Source organism: Pan paniscus, chromosome X (genome assembly GCF_029289425.2).
Source record: "Pan paniscus chromosome X, NHGRI_mPanPan1-v2.0_pri, whole genome shotgun sequence".
In the NCBI taxonomy this organism is placed as follows: Eukaryota; Metazoa; Chordata; class Mammalia; order Primates; family Hominidae; genus Pan; species Pan paniscus.
This window is the reverse complement of record NC_073272.2, coordinates 101,175,255-101,200,631: the sequence shown is the minus strand read 5'-3', so window position 1 is coordinate 101,200,631 and position 25,377 is coordinate 101,175,255. Positions and strand designations below refer to the sequence as shown.

Sequence of the window (25,377 nt, the reverse complement as noted above, 5' to 3'; positions counted from 1 at the left end):
ACTTCATCTACTACCCAACTCAAAGGACTGGTTAATTAAAAATACAGAACACTGGATATAGATCTACGTATTGACAATTGGTCTTTGTGAGATGCAAATATTTATTCAGAGGAGGGTTGTGTAACACGGTTATCTGGAGTGCTTAATCGTGGTAATAGCTTGAGCCATCAAATTGCCTTTCCTTCCTTCAAAATTATCCCATATCCAGATATTTGAGAACAAAGAACAATAGAATGCTGATGGCTAGACTTAATAAAGACCTTGCCAGGGTCGAAAGAAACATGATTGAATAAACCAGAAGAACTAGTTTGGACTACTCCACTGCCAGGGGAGTCGGGGAGAAAGACAACATAAAAATAAAATGAAGGCAGGGAAAGGGTCTTTAGAAAGATTTCTGGGAAAAGAACATTTGTAGAACACTAGGTCCAAATGCTTTGTTTTTTCCTCCTTCCCTCCTCTTTGAGAGTAGCAATGGTGAGGCACTTCACTGTCCAATTTTTTCATTGCTATTCTCAAAGCAGTAGAAGCCAAAGATATGGCCTGTGTGCTGGCATGTAGGATAAGGACAGCAGAGTCAAAAAAGCACTCTTATAGGACAAGGTAAATATCATGTCCACACAGAAAAACAGATAAATCCTTAGGAATAACCCCAAAAAGAAATGTGAATGATCTTTATAAAGAAAATATCAAAAGTGACGAAAAGGTCTAAATAGTTGTACCTGGATAAAATTCTAAGATGCCAATCCTTGCCAATTTGATCCATAAAGTTAATATGATTTCAATCAAAACATAAATGGTGTGTCCTACAATAAATGACATTAGTATAATTAATAATATATTTAGAGAAAATTAAGATAGAAAATCTACCTCAAACTGTATGGACAGACAGACACACACACACACTCACTACTAGTAGGTTAACAATGAAGCTAACTGTAAAAAAGATATTCTGTTTGTATTCCTTCTAAGGAAATAGGCAAAAGTTTTTCTTATAACTTTGAGAAGGAAAGGCTGTCATGGGAAAAAAAGAAAGGAAGGAAGGAAGGAAAGAGGAAGCAAGAAAACAGTACATATAGAAGTCCTAAAAGGAAAATATTGACAGAAGCAGAAAACCCAATTTCCTGAGCGATGAAATGAATCACGCATACACAAAAATATCAAGAGATGGGGTGAGTGACAACATTTGCAATGGTTGCAACATGTTACAAGAATCTTATTTCAAGTGTAGCTAATGACTACCATATGGGACAGTACAGCAACTCTATACTTAGAAAAGGAAATAGCTTTTCTCTTGCACAGATACAGTAATTTGGGAGAGGAGAGAGACCAGTGCCCAGTTTGCCATGATGCAAAGGTTGGCGGGATGAGAGTTCCTAAGCTTCCTGTGGGCCGCAATATGTCCTGAGAACGTACCTGGAGCAGAGGCTTGCTCACAAGCACCAACACAGCTCTCTCCACCAACACACAAACACACACACACACACCACCTGCCTTAGGCCACTTAGTGAGCTGAGGGACTCCAAGTCAGTAAGAGGTTCCTGAGGGAAAGAGATGTGCCTCAGGAGAAACTTTAATGCCTGGAAACCACAGAGCGGGTGTGCAGCTGGGCGCATGAGGATCCCAGAACGTGCCACAGAGAGCACTAGAACGGAGTGCTCAACCAGTGGTGCTGGGCTCATCGGCTAATCATGCGGGAAAAGAAGTGAAGTCACATCACTGTCTCTCACCTTGCACAAAAGTAAATTCCAGGCAGATCGATGAGACAAAACTCTGAATAGAAAGGTGTGAAAGAACGAGAAAACTGCCAAGGAGACTGTGTTCATGGGAAAGTGGGAAAGGCTGTCCTAAACCTCACACCAAAACAAGAGGCAATAAGGGAAAATGGACCTCCAGGATGGAAAGGAGGCCATGAGCAGAGAGAGTAGGGAAGTGGCAGCCAGTGAGAAGACACATCTGGCGTCTGTAACAGACGGGGCAAGGGCCGGCCCTCTGCAGCACTCTGCTGGACTCTGGTGCAGTGCCCATCTGCATCATAGAGCAGCCAGTGTCCCTCAGAAGAGAGGCAAGAGCAACCCCTTGCCACAGCTGCCCAACTCTTAGCCCGGTGGTGCATCGTCAGAGGGAAGGACTGGGTGAGGGCTATGCTGGTCCAGGGTGGCACTTAAAAGTAAGGGGATCGTAGTGGATACTGCTTTGAGAGTGACACATAGCACCCCGGTGAGGATCCCGTGTCTGAGACAGGACGTGCCTGCCGGGAAGCTGGTTGTCTGCAACCTTGTGTGCACTCACCTGGAGGGGGGCGGGGTGGGGGTGGCAAACCACAAAATCCCTAGGAGAGGCAGCAGCCTGGGGAGGGCACCTGAAGTTGGTCTGGAAGTCAGTCAGTGCCTCCAGGCACCAAATGGAAACGTGCTCATAAGATAGATGAGAAGCAAAACTGAGGGCCCTTTCTGGAGGTGGAAGACAGCCTGTGGCGGCAGTTCCAGATTGACACAAGAGACGGGCTCAGGCTGGGGCGGCACCATCAAGGCAGAGCACTTCTCACAGAATGTGGCAAGCTCAGGATTGATGACGTTTTCCAATGTTTGCCACGGGGAAGCCCAGAAAGGCTGTCTTTTGGTTGCAGCAGGCAGGTATGCATTGTGATTGATGGCTGAGGTCTGTTTTTATGTTTGCGTTGCATATGGAATGGGGGCACCGGCGCTCTTGCCAGTGCTGAGAACCTCTCAGTGTCTTGATCAGGCCCTGGGAGGCAGGCATGCTCCCGACTCCCCCCGCGCATCCCAGGGAGGCAGAATCCACGGGAACTGGGCTCGTACCCAGGCACTGCAACCAGTCAGGGGATGAGGGGCAGGACAGAAGGGCTGTGCGTGAGTGCTTTCGGGAGGGCAGTGCCAACAAATGGACAGGAGGGTTTTGACTTGGGCCAAGACAACGCCGTGGAGACACTTGGACGCTGATGGGCTTTTCTGTGACAGAGTTTGCTCAGGAGATGGGCAGAAAGCCTCTGGGGCGCTCCCTGAGTTAGGACTCAGCTGCGGCCTCACGGTGTCAAGTGCCTCAGCGATGGTGGACAAGCGCACGTAAAGGGAAACTTGGTAGCGTGCAGGGAAGTAGGGAGGTGCATGCTAATTCGGGACCACAGGCTAGGAGGATGCCTTTGTGCTCAAAGAGACTGAGCAATGAGGTGTCACTAAAGACAGCATTGGCGAAGCAGGCTCCACTGGGAAAAGTGCATGCGGAGCTGTCTGCAGGGAAATCCCCTTTGAAATCAGATTGCCCAGCCAAACTGCGGCTGGCTTGGGAGAAAGGGTGGTCCTTCTGACAGCTCTTAGGAACCCTTAGGAACCGAGACAGGGCTCCCAGAGCCAGCCAAGGAAGCCCCAGCAGTGTGAGCCTTGACAGGGGATGTGGTGTCACAACAACTGCAAGTCACTTGTTGGCCATCCCAGGCACCAGGGCCTGGGAAGAGGTCTGGTCCCCATTCCAGGTGGGAGGGTTTCCCAGAGTTGGTCAGGGGACCCGGCAGGCACTCAGGCCCTCTGGCCAGCATGGACTGTGGGGCAGATGGTACAAGCAGGAAAGTTGTAACCCACCTGGAAGGCAAGCTGCGGGGGGAAGGGAGAATAAGACAAGAAAAGAAAGCTTTGTTCTGTGTGGAACAGAACAAGCAGAATGCCCAGCACCACAGAGATCGCGGCTGCCCAGGACACAGTGACCCACAGCAGCAGCCCTGGGAGACCGAGAGGGCACCGGGCACGGCAGCAGCCTTGCCCAAGGGGAAGCAGATGTGTTTACTGGGTTTGCCATGGCTTTAGGGAAGGGGACCACTTCTTGACACATCACAAACATGCAGGGAACCTGGCTTTGCTGATTCAGGGGCTAAACCTGCTGGGCGGGATCTGGTAATGTTGGAGGTGGGGGCGGGGCAGAACGAGCTGCCCTGACCCATGGAGTGCTTCTGCGCCCACGGGCTCTTCCTTTCCTGGCAAGGTGCAGGCACCTCAGATGGAGAGTGTGGAGGTGTCTCCGGATGGATGGAGTGGCCACGGTCGTGCCAAGTGCCCTCAGCATCTGCCCTATCACCCCCGCAGGTAGTTGATGGAGGGCTCCACTGTCCCCTTCCTGGGTCCCACCACAGGTAGTGGGGATATGGAAGAAAGGAGGTTGCTCCAAAGGGAGCAGCGGCCAACCCTCTCACTCTGCCAGGAAGTAGCGCTGGGGATCCCAAGGAAGAGAGAAGGAGGGCTGGAAGCAGATTTCCCCCTGGCTTCGCAGGAGGGATAGAACTGCACAGGGTAGGTGCTGGGCAAGCGGCAACCTTTATCGCCATCATTGTGCAATAAACGCGCCCCGATGCGTGGTAGAGCGCCCCCACCCGTTCCACCCCGGTCCCCATCCCCACGTCGGGATGCGCAGACAATCGAAAAGGCCAGGGTTACTGACCTTTCTCTCCAGGCTGGCAGTCAAGGAAGAGACATTAAGAAGGGATTTCTCTGTGCCGGGCACGGTGCTGCCTGCTCCACGGGTGTTGTCTCTTTCAGTCCTCTCAACATTCCATCCTAATTCCACGAACTCCCCCGCTGTGCCCCTCCCCTTCCCCCACCCCCGCCCCCAGCCCCTTCTTGAAGTTTATTCTGAGCACTGCAGCCCCTCTCTATCCCTGCCTCCTGTGAGCACCGATAAGCCTGCATTTGTCAGGGAGCAGACGTTCCAGTCAGCTGGCGTTTACCGTGCTTCTTTTTTGTCCTTCTCTCCGTGCAGACTGTAAACTCAAGGACAAGGACCATGACTCTTTTCTGCCAATCAAAGCACACAACTTTATTGATGATACACACAGATGCGGACTTGGGTGGAAGAGGTTAAGTCGGTACAATAGACAGAAGAGCAGTGCACTTTTTTGATGAATAGGTTCACTATCCATCAGGCGCGTGTAGAAGAAAGAGCAAACGAAAAATAATTCAACCTAAGCTGCAACAAATGCATTTTCAGCTCAAGCCGCGATATGCGTCTGGTCTCTGCAAAGCGGTCCCGCTTGGACAGGGAGACCACCACAGGCAACAATAGCACTCGTGATGCTGTAATTTGATGTTCTTTGTCCACAGCAGGCAGCTGAAGTGATCCCCTCACCACATGAAGGAGGCTGCAAGGGAGGAACTTACAATGCCAACATTGCCTGCAGACTGCACAACCAAGAATTTACTCAAAGCTCTGTGGGAGCCCCTGCCTGGCCAATAAGAGTGTGGTCCTGGATTGAGCCCTGGAACTTTCACCCAATGAGGTGGTGATTGGCTAAGGCTGGATCTTCAGTAGCACCCTCTGCAGATTCTTTGACATCTGCAAACCAAGCGCGTTGTGGGTGGATTCCGTCCCATTGTGTTCGAGAGGGCCGTTTATGGGGCAGGGGTTTCCAGGAGAATCTCTCTGTTTCCATTTCTGATAAAGAGGGACATGAATGAGAAGAGCATCTGGGCACCGACTAACTCCCCCGCCAAGACTGGCTTTTCAGACAAACCCATCAGCGGTTTCAAAACCTGAACCTTAGCACATCCACTTCCCTCTGATATCAAAGGAAACTTCAAGTCTGAAACGGACTTGGCAAGCATGTTATTAATAACTGTCATGCTTATTAACAAATTTAATCCGGCCTGCTGCAGAAATGAGTTGCAGCAACGTGACACAGTCTCCCGACACACTTCATTGATGTACATCTTAATCTGGCCCTGACTTTCAATACTCGCATTTAAGTTATCCGGGGCACACAAAGCCTCTCTAACAGTGGGGTCTGGAGTGGGGCTCGTGTTTCTAGCCATTGAGAGGCTGGCCAAATGGCTATTGATATCCTGGCTAAATGGAAAGCCCGCATCCTTGGGCTCGGCAAACAACAGTTTTCCCTGAATGAAAAGACACTTGGAGAGGTCCAGAACACAACTGCCATTTTTAAAGTTTTGAGCATACCCAGAAATTTTTTTATTTTCATTGGGGGAATAGGTCATTCATTTTTATTTGGATGGTTTGCTTTTGGAGAGGCTGCGAGTTCTTACTGTCCATGATTATTGTCAGACTGATCCCCAGGGCTTGGCTTATCCTCAGTTCTTGACTGAAGATCATGGGCCTTGCCTGTCTTCCCCACTGTCTGCAGCTCCCACGCTCTTTTTGTTTTTCTTGCTTGATTGTGCCTTCTTCTGATAAGTGGATGAACACTGTGTCAACTTCTAGACCAGACTTCCATATCTTCTTTCACAAATTCGTCAGTCTGAGTATATCCCACATCTAATGCAAGTCACAGATGGGCATCACTCTTTAAAAGGTGCTCTAGTTGTGGCATTCTAGGAAGGAGATTGTTAGACATTCTTTTCCTGGACACAATCAATCTAATTGCCATCCAACATGGACCTAGCAGCAATGCAAACACATAAAGCTTTCAGATGAGTCTCCCCAAAGAGACATGTCAATGCACAGGATACAAGGGTATCAGTATCTCTATTTCCGGATTGAAGGTCTTAATTTTCAAATGTTCCTCCTCTGGGGTTTAACCTCCCTCAAGCTCATTTCCACTATTTTCCCAGAGGTGCAGCATTTATCTTTTTCCAGCACCAATATAAGAGGAGAAAAAAACAAAGGCTGTGAGAGGGAGAAGCTGAATTGCCTCTGGACTCTGTAGTCTGCCTCGGACGCCTCGTTTCCACCCCTTATCTCCAGCATATCACACTCTGTGGAGCAATTTCTTTCCTCCCTTACTTAGATTATTGTCTACAGGTAGACAGAGAAAAGAGGATAGAGATTGGTAAATGCATTGACACATAACTTTCAGGTGCATCCACTCCAGAGTGAGGAATATAACTTTCCAGAGTCTCCCATTTAGGTCTCAGGCACACCCATCTTCCCCACCCTGGCCTCCTGCCACTTTATTCCTCGCCCTTCTCCTATGAATGCCCACTTTTCTGCTCTACCTCACCTCACTCCCCTTTCTGTGCTATAGATTTTGACACTGCTTTCCCAGAGCCATAAAGGATTGGGATTAAGGGTTTTCCGAAAACAGGACAGGAGTAGAAGGGCAAGTTCTAGTTTAGCACTTGTGTGTACCACCCTCTTGTGACTGGTTCTGGCTCCACATATCCTTGAAGGAATACACTTTTTCTTCAGTCTCTGCCAGATAACCTGTAATTTTCTTCTTCCTTTTTCTTGGGTTGCACTGCCCCCTACAGACAGACAAACAAACCAATATCTATCGGTAGGGTGGGTGAACACAGTGCTGGGTGATAGGCCACAGTTCCTTTTACTGATTCTGGACTCTGTCAAACATTTCTCACCTCTCACTCTCGGTTCCACAACACCAACTCTCCCCCGATCCTATGCACCATTTAGAGAACTAAAATAAGCTGGTGGGTGGGGCGAGAGTGTAGGGGAAGATGACTCTGTCCCAATCCTGACCCTAAGACTTCCCAGGCAATCCTCATTCTCACACCACCCTGCACATAACCAGAGCAGTTTCTTCTTTCTTCACTCATCTACAAACGTGCCTCTCTGAGGTCAACAGCAGAGAGCTGATGGCTGGATCAAAAAGATTTGACTTTCCCACAGACCTTGGTCACCTGAGATATATGTCACTAATGAGCCATGGTTGCCACCAGTAGTGATGCAAGAGTGTGCCTGCCTCTCTCTCTTCCCCCCAGCACACCAGACCTGTCACTCATTTTTTTTTCTTCACCAATCCTGGAATCCAAAAGAAAGTGCATTACCATTTTGTTGGAATTTGTTTTTCTCTGATTTCCAGAGACAAAACTTATTCTGATACTTTCTTATCTTCTCCTGGAGCAACTGTCTCTTTGTATTTATACTTCTTTATCTTCATCCTAGAATACTGGGCAACAGCACGTCTTTTTACTTCCCCTCCCCTCAGCAACTAATATCCATCATCTTGCTTAGACCCATGAAAAAAGCAGATTTCATAAAACAAGGCATGGAGAGATAAATATGTTTAATTACATTTTTCTTGCCTCTGCTTACTTTTCTTGGAAATAATGACTTTTTAAAAAGATTTTTTATGCCTTTTGTACGTATAAGGAGTTTTCTGGAGTGATACTTGCTAGAATGACACCACTGGTTATTTCTGAGAATAGTATTTAAGGCAATACACAGTCTAGCTGAAGTGTCAAGTGTTAAGTTCAGTGGGACATGGAAATTAACAGAGCGGTCTCTTGGACAAGACCAGCTAGTTTTCCCAACAGGCCCCCATGAGATAGAATTTGCCTTGCTGAGTTCACTATACTCCAGGCTCTACCCCCTAATTTTGTTTTCAGAGTAAAACTGTGCACAATTTATGACATTACACCCAAGAGAAATGCATGCATATATTTACCAAACAACATGTATAAAAATGTTCATAGCAGCACTATTCATAATAGTCCCAAGCTGGAAACAATCTAAATATCCGTCATTAATAGAATGGATACATAAAATATAGTACATACATAAATAGCAACGAATACTCTAAATGCAACAGTATGGATTACTCTCACAGATAATGTTAGCAAAAAAAATAGACACAAAATAATATATACTGTATGATTCTGCTTACCTAAAGTTTTTTAAAATTCAAAACTATCTATGTTTTTAGAAGTCAGAATAGTGGTTACACTTAGGATGCATTAGTGACTAGATGGGGACTTGGAGGGAACTTCCAGTGTGTGGTTCATGTTTATTTCTTGCTCACTTTGTGAAAATGTATTGAGCTGATCACTTGTGCACTTTTCTGTATATACAGTATACTTCAACAAAAGTTTACTTAAAGATCTCAATAGTGAGTTGAAAAATGAGAGGTGGAGTGGCCAAGATGGCCAATTAGAAGCAGCTAGGGTGGATGGCTCTCATGGAGAGGAACGGAAGGGGTGAGTAAATACAGCACCTTCAACTGAAATGTCCATGTACTTGCATTGGGACTAATCAAGGAAACAACTTGACCTACGAAGAACAAAGAAAAGCAAAGCGGGATGATGGCTCACCCAGGAGCGACACGAAGCCAAGGGAAGTTCCACCTCCTAGGGAAGCAGTGAGTGAATGTACAACCCCAGAAACCCACGCCTCTCCCACTGATCTTTGCAACCCTTGGGTCAGAAGATCCCCTCATGAAACCACTCCACCAAGGCCTTCAGTCTGACACACAGAGCTATGCAGGGTCTTGGCAGAGCAGCCATTCAGACACACGTGGAGACCAGGGAGCTTTAAATACTCTGGCTCTGGGCTTCCCAGCAAAAGTAACTGCAACTCCAGCAAAGTAGGTTAGAACTCCTACTACCCCTAGGAAAGAGGCTGAAACGAGGGGGCCAAGCAGGGATGGTCTGCAGGCCCCATGTCCACGGCACTTCACAGGATAAAACCCACTGGCTTGGAATTCCAGCCAGCCACCAGTAGCAGTGTGGCGCCTACCTGGGATGGAGCACCCACGGGGAGGGGCGGGCCTCCATCTTTGTCATTTGGGTGACTTAGCCATTCCAGCCTGTGGGCTCTGGAGAGTCCAAACTGACCAGGGGCAGAAGGGATCCCCCAGCACAGCACAGCTGCTCTACCAAAACATGGCCAGACTGTTTCTTTTCCCCAATCCCTTCCTCCTCACTGTGGGGGGACCTCCCAACTGGGGTGTTCAGCAACCCCTGCTGGTGTTCTCTGGCCAAAAAAGATTTGAAAACTCCCTGGGACAAAACTCCCAAAGGGAGGGGTGGGCCACCATCTTTGTTGTTGGACATCTTAGCAGTTCTAGCCTTCAAGCTTTGGTGTGTCTGAGGCTACCAGGGGCAGAAGTGGTGCCCCAGCACAGCACAACAGCCCCCGAAAACATGGCCAGACTGCTTTTTTAAGTGAGTCCCCAAACTTGTTCTATATCACCAGGTAGAGCCACCCAACCAGGGTCTTCGGCTACGCCCACCAGTGTTCTCTGTCTGACAGAGGTTTCAGGTCTCCCTGGGACAGAGCTCCCAAGACGAAAGGAAGGCCACCATCTTTGCTGTTCAGGTGACTCAGCCATTCCAGCCTTCAGCCTTAAGAGGTGACCAGGGGCTGAAGTGTGCCCCCAGCCCAGCACAGCTGCTCAACAAAAACATGGCCGGACTACATTTTTAAGCAGGTCCCCAATTCCATTCCTCCTGAATGGAAGAGACCGCCCATCCGGGGTCACCAGCCACCTCCTACAGGTGCATTTGGGCCAGCAACAGGTCTGTACCTCCCTGGGATGGAGCTCTCTGATAAAGGAGCAGGCTTCCACCTTTGCTGTTTCACAACCTTCACTGGTGATAGCTTCAGGTACTGGAAAATCTGAGGTGACTAGGGACTGGAGTGGGCCCCCAGCATACTGCAGCAGCCCTACAGAAAAGTGGCCAGACTGTTAAAAGAAAAAAAATCCAAAAGTCAGAAATCTCAAAGATTGAAGGCAGATAAGCCCACAAAGACAAGAAGGAATCAATGTAAGAAGGCTGAAAACTCAAAAAGCCAGCATGCCTTCTTTCCTCCAAATGACCACATCACCTATCCAGCAAGGGTGAGGAAACAGGTTGAGGCTGAGATGGCTGAAATGACAGAAGTAGAATTCAGAATATGGATAAGAATGAAGTTCACTGAGCTAAAGGTGTATGTTGTAACCCAATGCAAGGAAGCTAAAAATCATGGTAAAACATTGCAGAAGATGGCTGAGTGTGGTGGCTCATGCCTGTGATCCCAGCACTTTGGGAGGCTGAGGCAGGTGGATGACTTGAGGTCAGGAGTTAAGACCAGCCTGGCCAACATAGCAAAACCCTGTCTCTACTAAAAATACAAAAATTAGCTGGGCATGGTGGTGTGCACCTGTAGTCCCAGCTACTCAGGAGGCTGAGGCAGGAGAATCACTTGAATCCAGGAAGTGGAGTTTGCAGTGAGCTGAGACCATGCCATTGCACTCCAGCCTTGGCAACAGAGCAAGACACTGTCTCAAAAAAAAAAAAAAAAAAAAAGGGCCAGGCACTGTTGCTCATGCCTGTAATCCCACACTTAGGGAGGCAGAGGCGGGTGGATCACGTGAGGTCAGGAGTTCGTGACTAGCCTGACCAACATAGTGAAACCCTGTCTCTACTAAATACCAAAAATTATCTGGGTGTGGTGGCACATGCCTGCAATCCCAGCTACTTGGAAGGCTGAGGCAGGAGAATCTCTTGAACCTGGGAGGCGGAGGTTGCAGTGAGCTGAGATTTCACCATTGCCCTCCAGCCTGGGCAACAAGAGTGAAACTCCATCAAAAAACAAACAAAAAAAATTGCAGAACCCGACAGAAAAAAAAAAATAGGCAGTATAGAAAAGAACATAACCAACCTGATAGCGGTGAAAAACACACTACAAGAATTTCATAATCCAATCACAAGTATTAATAGCAGAATAGACCAAGCAGAGGAAAGAATCTCAGAGCTTGAAGACTGCCTTGCAGAAATAAGACAGGCAGACAAGAATAGAGGAAAAAAAAGAATGAAAAAGAATGAACAAAACATCTGAGAAATATGGGATTACGTAAAGAGGCTGAATCTACAACTGATTGGCCTGCCTGAAAGAGGTGGGGAGAATAGAACCAACTTGGAAAAGATATTTCAGGATATCATCCATGAGAACATCCTCAACCTAGCTAGAAAGGCCAACATTCAAATTCAGGAAATGCACAGAACCCCAGTAAGATACTCCATGAGAAGATCATCCACAAGACACATAATCATCTGATTCTCCAAGGTTGAAATGAAAGACAAAAATGTTAAAGGCAGCTGGTGAGAAAGGCCAGGGCACCTACAAAGAGAAGCCCATCATATTAACAGCAGACCTCTCAGCCAAAACCCTACAAGCCAGAAGAGATTGGGGGCCAATATTTAGAATTCTTAAAGAAAAGAAATTCCAACCCAAAATTTAACATACATCCAAACTAAGCTTCATAAGCAAAGGAGAAATAAGATCCTTTTCAGACAAGCAAATGCTGAGGGAATTTGTTACAACCAGACCTGCCTTACAAGAGCTCCTGAAGGAAGCACTAAATATGGAAAGGAAAGACCATTACCAGCAACTACAAAAACACAATGAAGCACACAGACTAGTGACACTATAAAGCAACCACATAAATAAGTCTGCAAAATAACCGTATAATAGCACAATGGCAGGATCAAATCCACACATATCACTAGTAACCTTGAAGGGAAATAGGCTGAATGCCCCACTTCACAGAGTGGCGAGCTGGATAAAAAAGCAAGACCCAACAGCATGCTGTCTTCAAGAGTCCCATCTCACATGTAATGACACTCATAAGCTCAAAATAAAGGAATAGAGGAAAATATACTAAGCAAATGGAAAACAGAAAAAGGCAGGGGTTGCAATTCTAGTTTCTAGATTTTAAACCAACAAAGGTTAAGAAAAAAGACAAAGAAGGGCAATACATAATGGTACAAGGTTCAAGTCAACAAGAGGATCTAATTATCGTAAATATATATGCACCCAACACAGGAGCACTCAGATTCATAAAGCAAGTTCTTAGAGACCTTCAAAGAGACAGACTCCCACACAATAATAATGGGAGACTCTAACACCCCATTGACAATATTAGATCATCAGGACAGAAAATTAACAAAGATATTCAGGACCTGAACTCAGCACTGGATCAAATGGACCTGATAGATATCTGTAGAACTCTCTACCCAGAAACAATAGAATATACATATTTCTCATCACCACATGGCACTTACTCTAAGATTGATCACATAGTTGTAAGTAAAACACTCCTCAACAAATGCAAAATAACTGAAATTATAACAAACAGCCTCTTGGACCACAGCACAATCAAATTAGAAATCAAGCCTAAGAAATTCACTCAAAACTATACAATTACATGGAAACTGAATAACCTGCTCCTGAGTGACTTTTGGGTAAATCACGAAATTAAGGTAGAAATCAAGAAGTTCTTTGAAACTAATAAGAACAAAAAGACAATGTACCAGAATCTCTGGGACACAGCTAAGGCAGTGTTAAGAGGGAAATTTATAGCACTAAATGCCCACATCAAAAAGATAGGAAGATCTCAAATTAACAACCTAACATCACAACTAAAAGAACTAGAGAACCAAGAGCAAACAAATCCCAAACCTAGCAAAAGACAAGAAATAACCAAAATCAGAACTGAACTGAAGGACATAGAGACACACACACAAAAAAAAATTCAAAAGATCAACAAATCCAGGAGCTGGTTTTTTGAAAAACTTAAAAAAATACATAGACTGCTAGCTAGACTAATAAAGAAGAAAAGAGAGAATATTCAAATAAACATAATCAGAAACAACAAAGAGGATATTACCATTGACCCCACAGAAATATAAACAATCATCAGAGAATACTATGAACACCTCTGTGCACATAAACTAGAAAATATGGAAGAAATGGGAATATTTCTGGACACATACACCCTTCCAAGACTGAACCAGGAAGAAACTGAATCCCTGAACAGACCAATAATGAGCCTACCAACCAAAAAAGGCCCAGGACCAGACAGACTCACAGCTGAATTCTACAGTACGTACAAAGAAGAGCTGGTACCATTCCTACTAAAACTATTCCAAAAAATTAAGGAGGAGACACTTCTCCCTAATTCATTCTGGGAGGCCACCATCATCCTGATACTGAAATCTGGCAGACACACACACACACAAAAAAAACACCCTTTTGCATTTTTTTTCTTTTTGGATGTTCAGGCCAATATCCTTGATAAACATTGATGCAAAACTCCTCAACAAAATACTGGCAAACTGAATCCAGTAGCACATCAAAAATCTATCCACCACAATCAAGTAGGCTTTATTCCTGGGATGTAATGTGGGTTCAGTATACACAAATTAGTAACTGTGATTCATCACATAAACAAAACTAAGGACAAGAAACAAATGATTATCTCAATACAGGCAGAAAAGCCTTTCAATAAAATCCAACATCCATTCAAGTTAAAAACCCTCAATAAACTAGGTATTGAAGGAACATACCTCAAAATAATTAGAGCCATCTATGACAAAACTATAGCCAATATCTATGGACAAAAGCTGGAAGCATTCCCCTTGAAAAGTGGCACAAGACTAAGATGCCCTCTCTCGCCCCTCCTATTCAACATAGTATCGAAAGCCCTGGCCAGAGAAACCAGGCAAGGGAAAGAAATAAAGGGCATGCAAATAGGAAGAGAGGAAGTCAAACTATCCCTGTTTGTAGATGACATGATTCTATATCTAGAAAACCCCATAGCTTCAGCCCAAAATCTCCTTGATCTGATAAACAACTTCAGCAAAATTTTAGGATACAAAATCAAGGTGCAAAAATCAATAGCATTCGTATACACCAAAAGCAGTCAAGCCAACAGCCAAATCAGGAATGAACTCCCATTCACAATTGCCATGAAAAGAATGAAATACCCAGGAATACAGCTAACTAGGGAGGTAAAAGATCTCTACAAGGAGAATGGAGAACTACAAACCACTGCTCAAAGAAATCAGAGATGACACAAACAAGTGGAAAACATTCCATGCTCATGAATAGGAAAAATCAATATTGTTAAAATGGCCATACTGCCCAAGCAATTTATAGATTCAATGCTATTCTTATTAAACTACCATTGATATTCTTCACAGAACTAGAGAAAACTATTTTAAAATTCATATGGAACCAAAAACCTGAAGAGTCAAGGCAATCCTGAGCAAAAAGAACAAAGCTACAGTCATCACGCTACCTGACTTCAAACTATACTACAAGGCTACAGTAACCAAAACAGCGTGGTGTTGGTACAAAAACAGACACATAGACCAATGGAACAGAATAGAGAACCCAAAAAGAAGACCACACACCTACAACCATCTGATCTTTGACAAACCTGACAAGCAATGAAGAAAGGATTCCCTATCTGATAAGTGATGTTGGAATAACTGGCTAGCCATACACAGAAGACTGAAACTGGATCCCTTCTTTACACCATATACAAAAGTTAATGCAAGATGCATTAAAGACTTAAATGTAAGACTCAAAACTACTAAAAACCCTGAAATACAACCTAGGCAATACCATTCAGGACATAGGTACGGGCAAAGATTTCATGATAAAGATGCCAAAAGCAATGACAACAAAAGCAAAAATTGACAAATGGGATCTAATTAAACTAAAGAGCTTCTGCACAGGAAAAGAAACTATCAAGAGAGTAAACAGACAACCTACAGAATGGGAGAAAATTTTTGCAATCTATCGATCCGACAAAGTTCTAATAAACAGAGACTACAAGGAACTTAAATTTACAACAACAACAACAACAAAATAACCCTGTAAAAAGTGGGCAAAGGACATGAACAGACACTTCTTAAAAGAAGACATACGTGAAGACAACAAGCATATGAAAAAAAACCTCAACATCACTGATCATTAGAGAAATGCAAATTAAAACCACAACGAGATGCCATCTCACACCAGTCAGAATGGCTATTATTAAAAAGTCAAAAAATAACAGATACTAGCAATGTTGTGGAGAAAAACGAACACTTATACACTGTTGGTGGGTGTGTAAATTAGTTCAGCCACTGTGGAAAACAGTGTGGTGATTTCTCAAAGACCTGAAGATAGAAATACCACCAATTCTGTTATTGTGTATATACCCAAAGGAATATAAATCATTATATTATAAAGACACATGCATGCAATAATTTCTTGCAGCACTATTCACGATAGCAAAGACATGGAGTCAATCTAAATGCCCATCAATGGTAGACTGAATAAAGAAAATGTGGTATAACCAAATACCGCATGTTCTCACTTATAAGTGGAGCTAAATTATGAGAACCCATGGACACATGGGGGAACAACATACTGGGGACATTCCGAGGGTGGAAGGTCAGAGGAAGGAGAGGATCAGGAAAAATAACTAACCGGTTTTGGGATTAATGCCTGGGTGATGAAATAATCTATACAACAAACCCCCATAAGACAAGTTTACCTATGTAACAATCTGCACTTGCACACCTAAACTTAAAATAAAAGTTACAAAAAGAAAGATAAATGAAAGATGAGTTAATGAAACCAATCCTCCTGATCTTCTAGGGAAACTAGACAAAGCATATTTTTTAAAGGTTTTCTGAAGGCATTGGAGGACTAACAAGATAGTGAAGAATAACTGGTTCAGAATAGGAGTGAGTGGGGCAAGTTGAGCCTAATGTCAGGGCCACCTTTCCCAGTAGAGCATATGCAGTTGTTAAGGGGAGTGTTGAGAGGCTATGCAGAAGTTTAGATAGCCTCTAGAGGCTAGGGAAGCAGAGATTGGAATTGCCAAGAAGTGTGCCTGGTGAACTTGAATGTCCCTGGGTTGTGACACTGAAAGAGCTGCACCTCAGAGTCAGGGTGAACCAAAGGTAGACAGACTCTCACAAGTACTTCAGTTCAACTTTGAATAATTTCAATCATGGAACATACTTCCAAAGTGCTAATGCTCCTACATGCCTAGCAGACACAGATACAAATCCTCTTTAGAGAGAGATAATATCAGCCTCAAATTATTTCTGAAGTTTTGCAAAATACAATATCTAGGACACACCAAGCGCAGAAGAAGATAAGACAAAATTAACAAAAGTCATCAGAAATGACAGACCATAGAAAAAGAACCACTGGGGCCTCAGATATTAGACTTATCCAACATAGAGTTAAAATAAATATACTTACTCTGCCTAAGGAAATAAAACACAATATCAAGAATTTCTGCAGATAAAGAAAACTATAAAAAACATAAAATGAAAATGCTAGAACTGAAAAAATAGAATAATCTAAATTAATAACTAAATGAATGGATTTAACAGCAGAGTATACATAGATGAAGAGAAAAGTATTGAACGGGAAGGTAGATTAGAAGAAACCACCCGGAATGAATCACAGAATTACAAAAGGATGAAAATTTAAGAGTAAGAGAATACAGAGAGAAGGTTTAACAAATATGTATTGTTGAACTTCAGGAAGACTTGAGATTCTGTTGTTGAATCAGGCAGATGTAATACCTAAAGAAATAATGGCTGAGAACTTCATCAACTGTCTAAAACATAAAGTCACAGATTGAAGAAACCCTTCAAACGTCAATCAAGATACATTTTTTAAATCACACTTATGCACATTATAGAAAAACTGCTAAAAAACAAAAACAAAGAGTATATGTTAAAATCAGCCATAGAAAAAGAATGGCCTGTTGGATAAAAATCTACAGGCTTTAAAAATAGGCACGAGGATGGAGTCAAGATGGCCGAATAGAAACAGCTCTGGTCTACAGCTCCCAGCGTGAGCAATGCAGAAGACGGGTGATTTCTGCATTTCCATCTGAGGTACCGGGTTCATCTCACTAGGGAGTGCCAGACAGTGGGCGCAGGACAGTGGGTGCAGTGCACCGTGCGCGAGCCGAAGCAGGGCAAGGCATTGCCTCACTCCGGAAGCGCAAGGGGTCAGGGAGTTCCCTTTCCTAGTCAAAGAAAGGGGTGACAGATGGCACCTGGAAAATCGGGTCACTCCCACCCCAATACTGCACTTTTCCAATGGGCTTTAAAAATGGCACACCAGGAGATTATATCCCGCACCTGGCTCGGAGGGTCCTACACCCACGGAGTCTCGCTGATTGCTAGCACAGCAGTCTGAGATCAAACTACAAGGCGGCAGCGAGGCTGGGGGAGGGGCGCCCGCCATTGCCCAGACTTCCTTAGGTAAACAAAGCAGCCAAGAAGCTCCAACTGGGTGGAGCCCACCACAGCTCAAGGAGGCCTGCCTGCCTCTGTAGGCTCCACCTCTGGGGGCAGGGCACAGACAAACAAAAAGACAGCAGTAACCTCTGCAGACTTAAATGTCCCTGTCTGACAGCTTTGAAGAGAGCAGTGGTTCTCCAAGCACACAGCTGGAGATCTGAGAACAGGCAGACTGCCTCCTCAAGTGGGTTCCTGACCCGTGACCCCCGAGCAGCCTAACTGGGAGGCACCCCCCAGTAGGGCCAGACTGACACCTCACACAGCCGGGTACTCCTCTGAGACAAAACTTCCAGAGGAACGATCAGACAGCAGCATTTGCGGTCCACGAAAATCCACTGTTCTGCAGCCACCGCTGCTGGTACCCAGGCAAACAGGGTCTGGAGTGGACCTCAAGCAAACTCCAACAGACCTGAAGCTGAGGGTCCTGTCTGTTAGAAGGAAAACTAACAAACAGAAAGGACATCCACACCAAAAACCCATCTGTACATCACCATCATCAAAGACCAAAAGTAGATAAACCACAAAGATGGGGAAAAAACAGAGCAGAAAAACTGGAAACTCTAAAAAGCAGAGCGCCTCTCCTCCTCCAAAGGAACACAGCTCCTCACCAGCAACGGAACAAAGCTGGACAGAGAATGACTTTGATGAGTTGAGAGAAGAAGGCTTCAGATGATCAAACTACTCCGAGCTATAGGAGGAAATTCAAACCAAAGGCAAAGAAGTTGAAAACTTTGAAAAAAAATTTAGACAAATGTATAACTAGAATAACCAATACAGAGCAGTGCTTAAAGGAGCTGATGGAGCTGAAAGCCAAGGCTCAAGAACTACGTGAAGAATGCAGAAGCCTCAGGAGCCAATGCGATCAACTGGAAGAAAGGGTATCAGTGATGGAGGATGAAATCAATGAAATGAAGCAAGAAGGGAAGTTTAGAGAAAAAACAATAAAAAGAAATGAACAAAGCCTCCAAGAAATATGGGACTATGTGAAAAGACCAAATCTACATCTGATTGGTGTACCTGAAAGTGATGGGGAGAATGGAACCAAGTTGGAAAACATTCTGCAGGATACTATCCAGGAGAACTTCCCCAATCTAGCAAGGTGGGCCAACATTCAGATTCAGGAAATACAGAGAACGCCACAAAGATACTCCTCGAGAAGAGCAACTCCAAGACACACAACTGTCAGATTCACCAAAGTTGAAATGAAGGAAAAAATATTAAGGGCAGCCAGAGAGAAAGGTCGGGTTACCCACAAAGGGAAGCCCATCAGACTAACAGCAGATCTCTTGGCACAAACTCTACAAGCCAGAAGAGAGTAGGGGCCAATATTCAACATTCTTAAAGAAAAGAATTTTCAACCCAGAATGTCATATCCAGCCGAACTAAGCTTCATAAGTGAAGGAGAAATAAAATACTTTACAGACAAGCAAATGCTGAGAGATTTTGTCACCACCAGGCCTGCCCTAAAAGAGCTCCTGAAGGAAGCACTAAACATGGAAAGGAACAACCGGTAACAGCCACTGCAAAATCATGCCAAATTGTAAAGACCATCAAGGCTAGGAAGAAACTGCCTCAACTAACGAGCAAAATAACCAGCTAACATCATAATGACAGGATCAAATTCACACATAACAATATTAACTTTAAATGTAAATGGACTAAATGCTCCAATTAAAAGACACAGACTGGCAAATTGGATAAACAGTCAAGACCCATCACTGTGCTGTATTCAGGAAACCCATCTCATGGGCAGAGACACACATAGGCTCAAAATAAAAGGATGGAGGAAGATCTACCAAGCAAATGGGAAACAAAAAAAGGCAGGGGTTGCAATCCTAGTCTCTGATAAAACAGACTTTAAACCAACAAAGATCAAAAGAGACAAAGAAGGCCATTACATAATGGTAAAGGGATCAATTAAACAAGAAGAGCTAACTATCCTGAATATATATGCACCCATCACAGGAGCACCCAGATTCATAAAGCAAGTCCTTAGAGACCTACAAAGAGACTTAGACTCCCACACAATAATAATGGGAGACTTTAACAGCCTACTGTCAACATTAGACAGATCAACGAGACAGAAAGTTAACAAGGATACCCAGGAATTGAACTCAGTTCTGCACCAAGTGGACCTAATAGACATCTACAGAACTCTCCACCCCAAATCAACAGAATATACATTCTTTTCAGCACCACACCACACATATTCCAAATTGACCACATAGTTGGAAGCAAAGCTCTCCTCAGCAAATGTAAAAGAACAGAAATTATAACAAACTGTCTCTCAGATCACAGTGCAATCAAACTAGAACTCAGGATTAAGAAACTCACTCAAAACCGCTCAACTACATGGAAACTGAACAACCTGCTCCTGAGTGACTACTGGGTACATAACGAAATGAAGGCAGAAATAAAGATGTTCTCTGAAACCAACGAGAACAAAGACACAACATACCAGAATCTCTGGGACACATTCAAAGCAGTGTGTAGAGGGAAATTTATAGCACTAAATGCCCACAAGAGAAAGCAGGAAAGATCCAAAATTGACACCCTAACATCACAATTAAAAGAACTACAAAAGCAAGAGCAAACACATTCAAAAGCTAGCAGAAGGCAAGAAATAACTAAAATCAGAGCAGAACTGAAGGAAACAGAGACACAAAAAACTCTTCAAAAAATTAATGAATCCAGGAGCTGGTTTTTTGAAAGGATCGACAAAATTGATAGACCGCTAGCAAGACTAATAAAGAAGAAAAGAGAGAAGAATCAAATAGATGCAATAAAAAATGATAAAGGGGATATCACCACCGATCCCACAGAAATACAAACTACCATCAGAGAATACACAAACACCTCTACGCAAATAAACAAGAAAATCTAGATGAAATGGATAAATTCCTCAACACATACACCCTCCCAAGACTAAACCAGGAAGAAGTGGAATCTCTGAATAGACCAATAACAAGCTCTGAAATTGTGGCAATAATCAATAGCTTACTAACCAAAAAAGGTCCTGGACCAGATGGATTCACAGCCGAATTCTACCAGAGGTACAAGGAGGAACTAGTACCATTACTTCTGAAACTATTTCAATCAATAGAAAAAGAGGGAATCCTCCCTAGCTCATTTTATGAGGACAGCATCATCCTGATACCAAAGCCTGGCAGAGACACAACCAAAAAAGAGAATTTTAGACCAATATCCTTGATGAATATTGATGCAAAAATCCTCAGTAAAATACTGGCAAAACGAATCCAGCAGCACATCAAAAAGCTTATCCATGACGATCAAGTGGGCTTCACCCCTGGGATGCAAGGCTGGTTCAATATACGCAAATCAATAAATGTAATCCAGCATATAAACAGAACCAAAGACAAAAACCACATGATTATCTCAATAGATGCAGAAAAGGCCTTTGACAAAATTCAACAACGCTTCATGCTAAAAACTCTCAATAAATTAGGTATTGATGGGACATATCTCAAAATAATAAGAGCTATCTATGACAAACCCACAGTCAATATCATACTGAATGGGCAAAAACTGGAAGCATTCCCTTTGAAAACTGACACAGGACAGGGATGCCCTCTCTCACCACTCCTATTCAACATAGTGTTGGAAGTTCTGGCCAGGGCAATCAGGCAGGAGAAGGAAATAAAGGGTATTCAATTAGGAAAAGAGGAAGTCAAATTGTCCCTGTTTGCAGATGACATGATTGTATATCTAGAAAACCCCATCGTCTCAGCCCAAAATCTCCTTAAGCTGAGAAGCAACTTCAGCAGTCTCAGGATACAAAATCTATGTGCAAAAATCACAAGCATTCTTATACACCAATAACAGACAAACAGAGAGCCAAATCATGAGTGAATTCCCATTCACAATTGCTTCAGAGAGAATAAAATACCTAGGAATCCAACTTACAAGGGATGTGAAGGACCTCGTAAAGGAGAACTACAAACCACTGCTCAATGAAATAAAAGAGGATACAAACAAATGGAAGAACATTCCATGCTCATGGGTAGGAAGAATCAATATCGTGAAAATGGCCATACTGCCCAAGGTAATTTATAGATTCAATGCCATCCCCATCAAGCTACCAATGACTTTCTTCACAGAATTGGAAAAAACTACTTTAAAGTTCATATGGAACCAAAAAAGAGCCTGCATTGCCAGGTCAATCCTAAGCCAAAAGAACAAAGCTGGAGGCATCACACTACCTGACTTCAAACTATACTGCAAGGCTACAGTAACCAAAACAGCATGGTACTGGCACCAAAACAGAGATATAGATCAATGGAACAGAACAGAGCCCTCAGAAATAACGCTGCATATCTACAACTATCTGATCTTTGACAAACCTGAGAAAAACAAGCAATGAGGAAAGGATTCCCTATTTAATAAATGGTGCTGGGAAAACTGGCTAGCCATATGTAGAAAGTGAAACTGGATCCCTTCCTTACACCTTGTACAAAAATTAATTCAAGATGGATTAAAGACTTAAACGTTAGACCTAGCACCACAAAAACCCTAGAAGAAAACCTAGGCATTACCATTCAGGACATAGGCATGGGCAAGGACTTCATGTCTAAAACACCAAAAGCAATGGCAACAAAAGCCAAAATTGACAAATGGGATCTAATTAAACTAAAGAGCTTCTGCACAGCAAAAGAAACTACCATGAGAGTGAACAGGCAACCTACAAAATGGGAGAACATTTTCACAACGTACTCATCTTACAGAGGGCTAATATCCAGAATCTACAATGGACTCAAACAAATGTACAAGAAAAAAACAAACAACCCCATCAAAAAGTGGGCAAAGGACATGAACGGACACTTCTCAAAAGAAGACATTTATGCAGCCAAAAAACACATGAAAAAATGCTCATCATCACTGGCCATCAGAGAAATGCAAATCAAAACCACAATGAGATACCATCTCACACCAGTTAGAATAGCAATCATTAAAAAGTCAGGAAACAACAGGTGCTGGAGAGGATGTGGAGAAATAGGAACACTTTTACACTGTTGGTGGGACTGTAAACTAGTTCAACCATTGTGGAAGTCAGTGTGGCGATTCCTCAGGGATCTAGAACTAGAAATACCATTTGACCCACCATCCCATTACTGGGTATATACCCAAAGGATTATAAATCATGCTGCTATAAAGACACATGCACACGTATGTTTATCGTGGCACTATTCACAATAGCAAAGACTTGGAACCAACCCAAATGTCCAACAATGATAGACTAGATCAAGAAAATGTGGCACATATACACCATGGAATACTATGCAGCCATAAAAATGATGAGTTCATGTCCTTTGTAGGGACATGGATGAAATTGGAAATCATCATTCTCAGTAAACTATCGCAAGAACAAAAAACCAAACACCGCATGTTCTCACTCATAGGTGGGAATTGAACAATGAGAACACATGGACACAGGAAGGGGAACATCACACTCTTGGAACTGTTGTGGGGTGAGGGGAGGGGGGAGGGATAGCTTTATGAGATATACCTGATGCTAAATGACGAGTTAATGGGTGCAGCACACCAGCATGGCACATGTATACATATGTAACTAACCTGCACATTGTGCACATGTTCCCTAAAACTTAAAGTATAATAATAATAAAATAAAATTTTTAAAAAATCAGCCATAAAACAAAAACCTCAGATTAACTTCCAAAGAGCAACAATTGGACTTCTCTTCTTTGAGAGATGACTACTCAAACAAGAGAAAATGGAATCCATACAATGGAAGGATATCTTTAAAGAGGTGAAAGAAAATTACTGCCAACTTAGATTTATATGCTCATAGGCAATATCAACAGTGAATATAAAATAAAGACATTCTAAGGTAAAAAACAAAAACAAAAAATTATCACTAGCAAACTCATGAGAGAAGAAATACTAAATGTTGTTCTTCAGGCAGAATAAAAATTTATCTTCCTAGAAAATAGGAAGAAAAGTGCAAAGGAAAGGTAAATATTTATGCAGATGTAAACAATTTTTAACTATATAAAACAATAATAAAGTTAGATGAAACAGACATTAAATCAACAGCAGTCAAAAAGGACCAAAAACGGCATTATATAATGATAAAGGGTTCAATTCAACAAGAAGACTTAACTATCCTAAATATATGCGCATCCAACCCTGACACGCCCAGATTCATAAAACAAGTAATTCTAGACTAACAAAAAGACAGGCTGTCACTCAATAATGGGGGAGACTTCAATACTCCACTGGCAGTGTTAGGCAGATCAAGACAGAAAACTAACAATGAAATCCTGGACTGAAATTTGACACTTGACCAAGTATATTTGATAGACATCCACAGAATACTCCACCCAACAATCATCAGATATACATTCTTCTCATCTGCATACAGAGCATACTCTAAGATGGACCACCTGCTCCACCATAAAGCAAATGTTAACAAATTCAAAAAAAATAAAAATCATACCAACTGTGCTCTCAGAACACATTGAAATAAAAATAGAAATCAATACTAGAAGATCTCTCAAAACCACACAATTACATGGAAAGTAAACAACTTGCTCCTGAATGATTTTTGGGTAAACAAGAAAATTAAGGCAGAAATCTAAAGTTTATTTAAAATTAATAAAAACAGAGACACAACATACCAAAATCTTGGGAATATAGCAAAAGCCGTGTTAAGAGAAAAGTTTAGAACACTAAATATCTACATCAAAAAGCCAGAAACAATATCAAATTAATATTCTAACATCCCTCCTAGAGGAACTAGAAGAACAAGAACAAATCAACCCCAGAGCTAGCAGAAGAAAAGAATAACTAAAATCCGAGCAGAACTGAATTAAATTGAGATCCAAAAATCCATACAAAATATCAATGAAATCAAAAGTTTTTTGAAAGGATAAACAAGATTGATAGACTCCTAGCTACATTAACAGAGAAAAAAGAGAAGAACTAAATAAGCACAATCAGAAATGACATTACAACCAATCCCACCAAAAAAAAACCAAAACATCCTCAGAGACTATTATGAAAACCTCTATGCACACGAACTAGAAAATCCAGAGGGAATGGATACACTACTGGAAACACAACCTATCAAGTTTGAACCAGGAAGAAATTGAAACCCTGAACATATCAATAATGAGTTCTGAAATTGAATCAGTCATTAAAAAAAAAACTACTGCCAAAAAAGTCCTGGACCAGATGGATTCACAGCCATATTCTATCAGATGTACAAGGAGGAACTAGTACCAATCCTACTAAAACTATTCCTGAAAATTAAGGAGGAGGGACTCCTCCATAACTCATTCTACAAAGCCAGTATCATCCTGGTACCAAAGCTGGCAAAGACAGAATGAAAAAAGAAAATGACAGGCTAATATCCCTGATGAACATAGATGAAAAAATCCTCAGCAAAATACTAGCAAACTGAATCTAGCAACACATCAAAAAGAAAATTAACCAGGATCAAGTAGGCTCAATTCCTGGGGTATAAGGTTTGTTCAACATACACAAATCAATAAATGTGATTCACCACATAAAGAGAATTAAAAACAAAAACCATATGATCATCTCAATAGATGTG

General features: G+C 42.8%; 1 protein-coding gene across 1 annotated transcript; it reads right to left on the bottom strand.

Moving 5' to 3' along the window:
• Positions 1-4,793: 4,793 nt before the first annotated feature.
• LOC100995474 (protein ARMCX6-like) lies at positions 4,794-5,957 on the bottom strand (the record flags this gene model as incomplete). Its single annotated transcript, XM_008962803.4, has 1 exon — positions 4,794-5,957. A coding segment is annotated over one exon (564 nt), but the record flags the coding sequence as incomplete, so codon positions are not given.
• Positions 5,958-25,377: the final 19,420 nt, after the last annotated feature.